This window comes from Gymnoscopelus microlampas (genome assembly GCF_963454915.1).
Source record: "Gymnoscopelus microlampas genome assembly, chromosome: 22".
Taxonomy (NCBI): Eukaryota; Metazoa; Chordata; class Actinopteri; order Myctophiformes; family Myctophidae; genus Gymnoscopelus; species Gymnoscopelus microlampas.
Genome location: NC_139959.1, coordinates 34,746,577 through 34,756,576, shown reverse-complemented (window position 1 = coordinate 34,756,576; position 10,000 = coordinate 34,746,577). Strand labels below are relative to the sequence as shown.

Genomic DNA, 10,000 nt, shown 5'->3' with positions numbered 1-10,000 from the left:
ACATCCAACACAGATGCGTAAATACTCTTCACAACAGCTACAGTATACGCTACTGCAACTGTGGCATCCAGGTGAAACACAACGTTAATCATAAAGGTGGACCTATTTTTAACTCTATGAGGTGGACACGTTAAAACGTTACCACTTTGAACTGAATAGCTCTATGAGGAGACGGCAAGATTCTCACAACTCATCAACTTTCCCACGGCTGTCCCAACCAGACGCACGGACGGCATCCACTGCCTAACTATACAGTATAACCTCCTGTGAGTGAGTAGTGGACTATCATTTATTGCCCTAACAGGTCAGCTGTCAGCTGATTAGAAAATGCGTTCAAAGACGCAATTGATTATTGAGAAACCATTACGCACACAGCATGCGCAAATGGTAGGTATATTTGTGCCAGCTGACCCTGCTATATAAAATGTGTATACTCGTTCATCATGGTTCATGTTCAAATAGCTCAATCCAAAATATAATGCTGTTGGCCTAAGTGTTAGGCTGTATTTAATGCATAAACATAATTATGACCGGTATTTTTTATCAGATATCCGATAAATTTGAATCCTTCCGGACATGCAGACCGGCAGATTAAAATCCTAGCGCGACCCCTGATACAGGTATAGGAATGGTTAAAGGGAACTGTTAAGGAATCGGAATGGTTAGAATCCTCGAGCCTCGAGCCCTATGGCTGACGTGCGCTATCGCTGTTGCACGCACGTGCAACTGCAACTCTATGTGAACTCTATGCGCTCACTTGATACATGCAAATACAGACAGAAAATACAACTTTGACTAAGTACATGTTATCAAGTACTGTACTTAAATACAATGTTGAGGTTAGTAGTAAGGAGATTGCTCTCTCTCTCTCTCTCTCTCTCTCTGTGTGTGTGTGTGTGTGTGTGTGTGTGTGTGTGTGTGTGTGTGTGTGTGTGTGTGTGTGTGTGTGTGTGTGTGTGTGTGTGTGTGTGTGTGTGTGTGTGTGTGTGTGTGTGTGTGTGTGTGTGTGTGTGTGTGTGTGTGTGCGCGTGCGTGTGCGTGCGCATGTGTACGTGTGTGTAAACAGACAGGAAGGGAAACAATAGACTTTTTAGGAAACACAATCAGCAACTTTTACTGAACCATGACAAGACAGTGTGTGTGTGTGTGTGTGTGTGTGTGTGTGTGTGTGTGTGTGTGTGTGTGTGTGTGTGTGTGTGCGTGCGTGCGTGCGTGCGTGCGTGCGTGCGTGCGTGCGTGCGTGCGTGCGTGTGTGTGAGAGAGAGAGAGAGAGAATAAATGTGTGTGAGAATTCACGTTTGTGTTTGAGCAGTGTTCTCGCTCTCTCTGTGTGTGTGTGTGTGTGTGTGTGTGTGTGTGTGTGTGTGTGTGTGTGTGTGTGTGTGTGTGTGTGTGTGTGTGTGTGTGTGTGTGTGTGTGTGTGTGTGTGTGAGGCAGTAGAGAGTGTGAAAGTTGAGAGTGATTTTTGGCCCTCTCTCTGTCTCTCTCTTCCATTGCGTCATTTAGATGTCTGCACAAACAAGGAAGTTGCAAAAGCTTCCTAATGGTGGATGTTGTAAAAAAAAAAATGTATTACATTAATCCAGCCACAGCATCAGACATTTTGAAACAATGTCTTTGCTGCAGTAATACCATAGATAGTCCTAATAAATATGGACGAAAGGGGCCGTGACGTCACCCATTGGTTTCTATACAGACCGTTTTGAAGCCACTATTTCAGGCAATTCCAATTTGGAACTTTGCGGTCCCAAAAAGTTGCCCTCCTCTTTAAAGGACAACTTCACCCATTTTCAACCTATCTTCATATGATTGGTCTTCACTAATGCTCATCATAAAATGGTACCATTTTTTTCTACTCACTCTGTGTCTCAAAGGAGGGCTGTCTACAGTTTGGAAACTACACAAAAAAGACAAAAGTCAGCGTGTTGTATATGGGATTAAGGTGCAAAATGTCAGTGCGTGTGTGTCTGACCTGGTACACTGATTGGTCCGGCTGTCAGGTGTGTCATCTCCTGTATCAACCCGTTGTGTTTCACCTGCGCGCACGCACACACACACACACACACACACACACACACACACACACACACACACACACACACACACACACACACACACACACACACACACACACATACACACACACACACACACACACACACACACACACACACACACACACACACACACACACACAAGATTAAGATTAAACATACACGAATAAACACACAATCATGTGCTCTCACACATGTGCAAGGCACACGCACGCACGCACGCACGCACGCACGCACGCACGCACGCACGCACGCACGCACGCACGCACGCACGCACGCACGCACACACACACACACACACACACACACACACACACACACACACACGTACAGTATGCCGTGTGTATCTGTTGATGATGTGTTGTTGTTTGTGACAACTTGATTGGTTGCAGACAGACGGCTAATTAACACACAGACGGACACATTTCCCATGGTTCCTTGCTACTGTGATGTGATTGGATGTGACAGGCACTCGTCTTGCGGTGCCTTTCATCTCAACGGTCCAACAACGCCAAATGACTTCCTACAAACATATCAAAACTCACATCCAGATGTAGCGTGGGAAATGTAGGCATCACCCCACTGTGAACTACAGGTTCTTCATGAGAGGAGTAGACATGAGGCCGTCATTTGCAGCCCCACAAACACGAGGGGGCCCCCAACTCAATTTTAAATGCTCCAATTTTTATTCACAGCAGCAAGCAGTGGGTGCATTTCTCCTTTCCAACATGTCGCCTTTCCGACGTTGACGAACCCTATACCTAACCCTAACCCTAACCTTAACCGCACGCGGAAGCCACTAGTCGGAGTGGTGAGATGTCGGAATGGAAGGAGCACCCCGCAAGCAGTAGCCCATCTCGACAACATTGTTTCTCACGTCAACCGTTTTCTCGTCAAATGATTTCTCTTATGAAATGTTTCCTTGTGTGAAATTATTTCTCGCCTGAAATGTGTCAGATGTTTTCCTCTTTTCATGTCAAATGTTTTCTCACATCAAAAGTTCTCGTGTCAAAAGTTTTCTTGTGTCAAATGCTTTGTCATGCCAAACCTTTTCTCATTGGTATCTGACGTTTCTCTTTCTGTTTACTCAAAATGACATGAAATATGCATTGATGTCATGCCACTGTTCTATCCCTTTCTTTCTCCCGCCCTTTCTTATCTCATGTTAGCTGGTATCACATGCTAGCTGGTATCTCATGGTAGCTGGTATATCATGGTAGCAGGTAGCCTATCTTGTGGTAGTTGGTATATAATCGGTAACCTGTTTTTAACTGCTGTACTGCCTTTGGCGCCTTCTTTTCCCCAGCGGAATAAATAAAGCTATTTTCGTCGAAGATATTTCATGTAGAGCAAAAACAGAACAGTCATTAATATAGAGCCCTGAGGGATAGTTTCATGACATACATTTTTTTTCTCCTTTTTTTAAATCTCAATTACACCCCAAAAAATGTATTTTGAACATCCAGTGGATTTTCTGTGGTCTGGGGTTTTCTGAATAATTACGCTAAAACAAGTGCTGGGATTGGCCCCTGGACTTTGATGGCACAGTCCATTAATTCCGCCCTCCACCCCTCCCCTATCCTTTGAGGGGCGGAGCAGAGGCGATGATTGACAGGCAAAATCCCTCAACAGCGACACTCGCAGCCAATTTTTTTTTTTTTTAAAGGCCTCAGAATACAGAGAGAAAAAAAACCTGCCATGACTCACTGGAGTGGAGTATTAAGTTAAAACATTTTAATACACGTTTGAAGGACCATGATGAAGACATTTAATGTTTTGTAAACGTGAATGTCATGAAACCTTTAAGTGTTAAATCTGTCTGTCTGACTATACGCGCACACGCGCACGCACACACACACGCGCACACGCGCACGCACGCACACGGTGATAAAGGAGAGGATGATTCATCCTAAGACAAGAGAGAGGCATGAGGAAGACTATGACCACCATGAACGACGGGCGGAGGGAACCACACATCATGTGTGTGTGTGTGTGTGTGTGTGTGTGTGTGTGTGTGTGTGTGTGTGTGTGTGTGTGTGTGTGTGGGGGGGGGGGGAGGTGATGGGTGTCAAAGCCAAACACATGTATCCTCCTGTGTGCCAGGTTGGCCAGATGATAATTTATCTCTCTCCTCTCTTTCTCTCTCTCCAACTTTCCATCTCTCTTTTTTCTTTCTTCAGTTCCTACGTCTTTCATCTCTGCAGATTCTCTGCTTTTCACACATCCTCTCTGTCTCTCTCTTGCTTTCCATTCTCTTTCATCCCCCTCTTTCCATACACCCCTCCCTGTCCTCCCCTTCATCCATTTCCATCGCTCGCGCTCTCTCTCTCTCTCTCTCTCTCTCTCTCTCTCTCTCTCCCCCCCCCCCCTCTCTCTCTCTCTCTCTCTCTCTCTGTATTTAATGCATAAACATAATTATGACCGGTATTTTTATCAGATATGAGAGAGAGAGAGAGAGAGAGAGAGAGAGAGAGAGAGAGAGAGAGAGAGAGAGAGAGAGAGAGAGAGAGAGAGAGAGTGTGTATGTTCACTGGAAAAAGAGTAATGAGTTAATCTTTTATAATAATTATATTTCTAAAGACTACAAACATTACACCCACCCTGCTAGGTAATCAGCATCAAGGGTTGGATTTGGTTTTGCGGGAATGTACTTGTACATCATGTGACATACTCAGTGGTGTAAAGTAACTGAGAACATTTACTCAAGTACTGTACTTTGAGGTCCTTTTTACTTTACTGGGGTATTTCTAAATTTTCTATACTTTTACTTCTACTCCATTACATCTCAGGGGATCAAATATTGTACTTTTACTCCAATACAATTTTTTGAACACTTTAGTTACTAGTTTGTAGATTTTGATTATTATTAAAAAACATACATTATTCACTTCAGCCCTATATACATTTTGGCCATTTGTAAATAGCCGATCTACACGCTCACAATACGTCTCAATGCGACACATTGTGAGCTTGTAGATCTGCTATTTTCAAATTATTCGTATACATTTTATACATTTGAAAACTTGTTCCGGACTTTTACTTGTAACAGAGTATTTTTACATTGCAGTATTGAAACTTTTACTTAAGTAAAAAAATGTGGTTATTTTTCCACCACTGGTCATACTAGTGTCATGTCTAGGGGTTGTACATCAAGCCACACTACAGAAACAGTAGATCCTGACCTACGGGTTGCATGGCTCGAGAACCGTTAGTTCCTGAGGCTACTTACTTACTCATCAGAAAGTGTGTGTTTGTGTGTGTGTGTGTGTGTGTGTGTGTGTGTGTGTGTGTGTGTGTGTGTGTGTGTGTGTGTGTGTGTGTGTGTGTGTGTGTGTGTGTGTGTGTGTGTGTGTGTGTGTGTGTGTGTGTGTGTGTGTGTGTGTGTGTGTAAGCGCATGTGTATGTCACTGTAAGTGTCTGATTAGCTGCATGTGTGTGTGTAACTCTATCTACTTGCTATGCAACCACTTATTCTATCCATATGGACACACTCACACACACACACACACACACACACTCACACACACACACACACACACACACACACACACACACACACACACACACACACACACACACACACACACACACACACACACACACACACACACACACACACACACTTTTTTGATTCACTTCACCTGCTCCAGTTCAGAAAAGCTTAGCTACCCGCTGTTTTTTAAGCATAAAAATATGACAAAAAACTACCAGACATCGTATATAAGCTTCATTCATGCTGGAGCTCAGCTCCAGGACCTGCCAGGACTTTCCAGGAGAGGCTCCGTTACCTCTAGAAGGTGTTCCGTCACCTCAAATGCACATACGATACCTTTCTTAAATTGATTAAAGACACTTAGGCATTTAGGGCACGGCTAAAGGGGATCCTAACAAATACACAAATAAACATACAATAATATACAAGAGATCATCAATACAGGAGTAACTGGCCTCCCGGCATGTGCACTTAAGCCTCTCCAAATGATCTAGAATGCAGCAGCACGATTGGTCTTCAACAAGCCAAAATGTCTCCCCCCTTCTCCGCTCCCTCCATTGGCTCCCAGTTACTGCCCACATAGAGTACAAAACACTGACGTTGGCCTACAAAGCATACGGAAAGCCTACAAGCCCTCCCGCTCTCTCAGATCAGCTAACACAGAGAAGCTGTCAGAACCCTCGCTAAAACATCCGGGACAACGCTCCACACGTCCCAGACTCTTCTCCCGTCTGGCTCCCAAACTATGGAATGAACTCCCTATTGCAATAGGCTCTATGCACAGCAGCCATATTGTGAAGACATTCACAGGTGTTACCAATGATATTAATGAAGGCTCTGTTCCATTTAGTGTAGCACAGTGGTTCTCAGATTTTTCAATTTCCACGACCCCCATAACTCTGAGAGTGTACAAATGGAACCAAATGGACCCTTACGGGTCCATTTGGTTCCATTGGTACACTCTCAGAGTCACACACTCGTAAGGGGCCATTTGGAAACCCCTTAAGGAACCATGAGGGTCCCTGGAGCCAAATTTTAGAGACACTTGGTGTAGCAGAGGTTTTCCAATGAGCCAACATGCACAATATCAGTACCCTGACTCTGTTTGACCAGAATGGAACAGAGCCTTCATTAGTATCATTAGTAACACCTGTGAATGTCTTCACAATATGTCTGCTGTGCATAGAGCCTATAGAACTGCAGACTCACTCCCAATCTTCTGTCGTAATCTGAAGACTCACCTCTTCAGGCTCCACCTCAGCCCGTAGCACTTGCCCTAGCCTTGACGATCTTGCAGGAGTATGCAAAGGCTAAAATGTAACTTAGATAGCATGTTGTTACATCCGGCGCGCCATGGAGAAGGCACGCGCTGGTACGAGCTCCGTAACATTGCAACGTTTTTCCCTCTTTTTAGTATTTTTTAGCCTTTTCTTTTTCTCCTACACCGTCGGGTGCCTAAGGAGTTATGATAGACAAGCACTTATGGACATCAGAAAAGCGATTGCACATAGAATTTCTGACTTTTTTACCAAAAAACTTCCACCCGGCTGGGTGGGGGGAGGGGATCCCTTTGTCCCTGGAACAGCTGGAACAACAACGCAGAAGCGACGCAAACAGCGACGGCGACCTGGCCGTCGCGGAAGGAGAGCAGGCGTCCTTGTTAAAACAACAAAACGTGGATACAAACCTGCACTGCCTTCAATCCTGCTAGCGAACGTTTGATCTCTGTGTGAATCTAGAACAGTGACCACGATGGACGACTTACTGGCGCGCGATAAGTATAACACCGAAACGAGGAATAAGTGCTGTGTTGTGCTAACGGAGACATGGCTAACGGAGCTAGCATCTGATTCTTCCATCACTCCTCCTGGCTTCACCGCGTATAGGAAAGACAGAGACCCTGTACTGAGCGGTAAGCAACGTGGAGGGGGAGTTTGTGCCCTTATCAACAACAACTGGTGCAAAGATGTTACCTACCACGTGACTTCAGCATTGTGATTGTAGCCGTTGTTTACATTCATCCTGGAGCTAACAAGGACACAGCCCTGAGGGAATTACACCAGGCTATCAGTGCACAAGAAAATCGTCACCCGGACTGCGCAGCCATCTCCTAGGCGACTTCAACCGGACAGACCTAAAAAAGGTCTTTCCCAAATTCCACCAGCACGTCACCTGCAGTACCCGTGGTGACAATATTCTTGACCACTGCTACACGCCCTTCAAGGATGGATACAAAGCCCTCCGCCCCCCACCGCTAGGAAGCTCTGACCACCACGCCATCCAGCTGCTACCTGCCTACAAACAGAGGCTAAAAAGGGAGCCGGTCGTTGAGAAGGAAATCCGAATCTGGTCTGAGGACACAGACGCTATGCTACAATCCTGCTTCTACCAGACTGACTGGGGGATGTTTAAGAACGCCGCTGGGAATAACATCAACGAACTCTCAGACTCAGTCACTGGCTTTATCAGTAAGTGCAAGACAGTTCGGATCTATCCCAATCAGAAACCATGGATGGACAGCGAAGTACGTGTACACATGCACGCACGGGATGCTGGTTTCAAATCTGGCGACGTGGAAACGCGTAACACGGCGCGCGCGGCCCTAAACAGCGCCATCAGGAAAGCGAAAAAGGCCTACACTGAAAAGATGCAAGACCAACTCAGCAATGGCAACATCAGGAGCACGTGGCAGGCGGTACACACCTTGACAGACTGCAAAACAAGAACCAGAAGCGAGGTGAACCCGCCTGCCTCCCTCCCCAACGAACTGAACACTTTCTATGGCCGGTTTGAGATCAGCTCCAACCGCGGCAGCCAAGCGGGGGCATCAGCAACACCAGCAGAGGAGAACCCTCTAATCATCTCGGAGAGAGAAGTGCGTACAGCCTTTGCACGGGTCAACATCCACAAGGCAGCCGGACCTGATGGAATCCCAGGCCGGGTCCTTAAGGCATGTGCAGACCAGCTGGCGGGTGTCTTCGCTGACATCTTTAACCTCTCCCTCTCCCAGGCTGTGGTCCCTGCAGGGTTCAAAATGTCAACCATTGTGCCCATTCCCAAAAAGGCCAGAGTGACATGCCTGAATGACTGGAGACCTGTGGCTCTCACCCCGATCGTCAGCAAGTGCTTCGAGAAACTGGTGAGGGAATACATCAGCTCCACGCTACCTGCCTTGCTGGATCCGTGGCAGTATGCATACCGCAAAAACAGATCCACCGACGACGCTATTGCCATGGCTCTCCACACCGTCCTCTCGCACATGGACAACAAGCTGCTGAAGGACAAATATGTACGTAGGCTGTTCGTGGACTACAGCTCAGCATTCAACACCATTGTCCCAGCAATACTTGACAAAAAGCTCAGAGACCTAGGGCTACACCCAAGCATGTGCGACTGGATACAGGACTTCCTGTCCAACCGACATCATTACCGCGTAAGAGCAGTGAACAAGGAAAGACTGCTTTCATGTATTATGCCCCACACAAATGGAACAAACTTCAGGATTCTCTGAAACTGGAGCGATTGGTCTCAATTGAGACATTTAGGGTGCTTCTCGATGACACACTACACAGTGATTGCACCTGCTTCATGTAACTCTATGTTTACTTGCATCTGTGACACTGTAATATGATTCAAATGTTTGTTGTTGTTTTTCATTGTATATGTATACTTTATATGCTGTCATCAGGGCGTCCTTGAAAAAGAGAGCTTGCTCTCAATGGGCTTCCCTGAATAAATAAAGGAGAAAAAAAGAAAGGTGGTGAGAATGGGCAGCATCACATCTGACCCCCTGACCCTCAACACCGGAGCACCCCAGGGATGCGTGCTGAGCCCTCTCCTCTACTCCCTGTACACGTATGACTGCATAGCCACACATGTCTCCAACACCATCATAAAGTATGCGGACGACACGACAGTGATAGGCCGAATCGTAAACAACGACGAGTCTGACTACAGAGATGAGATCAACTCACTGGCGCTCTGGTGCCGGGAGAACCATAGATATATATAAAGGCTAGATGACTCACCCGCGCTGCTGGCCAATGGAGTACGACGTCGCCACATGGCGGCCATCTTGGGACGGTCATTCATAACATTATGTCTATGGTGCATATACTTTGAAATAACCATAGCGTGCTCAATTTTCATCCGATTTTCAAACGGTTTGGTGTTTTGTAAACACCAAAGATGTAGTTATGATATTATTGTATTTTTAAAAAAAAACATGATTATAATTATAAGTATGCAGTATCATAACTACATCTTTGGTGTTTACAAAACACCAAACCGTTTGAAAATCGGATGAAAATTGAGCACGCTATGGTTATTTCAAAGTATATGCACCATAGACATAATGTTATGAGTGACCGTCGCAAGATGGCCGCGGTTGAGCTACGCTTGCGCCGCCCCTTGAGCCATCTAGCCTTTATATATATCTATGGGGAGAACAACC

General features: G+C 45.8%; 1 protein-coding gene across 1 annotated transcript in view; it reads right to left on the bottom strand.

The window, feature by feature from the left end:
- Positions 1 to 10,000, bottom strand: part of sugct (succinyl-CoA:glutarate-CoA transferase) — a 145,687-nt gene that overhangs the window by 5,150 nt on the left and 130,537 nt on the right. The window contains exon 13 of the mRNA XM_084048033.1: positions 1,973 to 2,036. Coding sequence (XP_083904159.1) covers positions 1,973 to 2,036 — 64 coding nt within the window. The remainder of the gene's footprint in view (positions 1 to 1,972; positions 2,037 to 10,000) is intronic.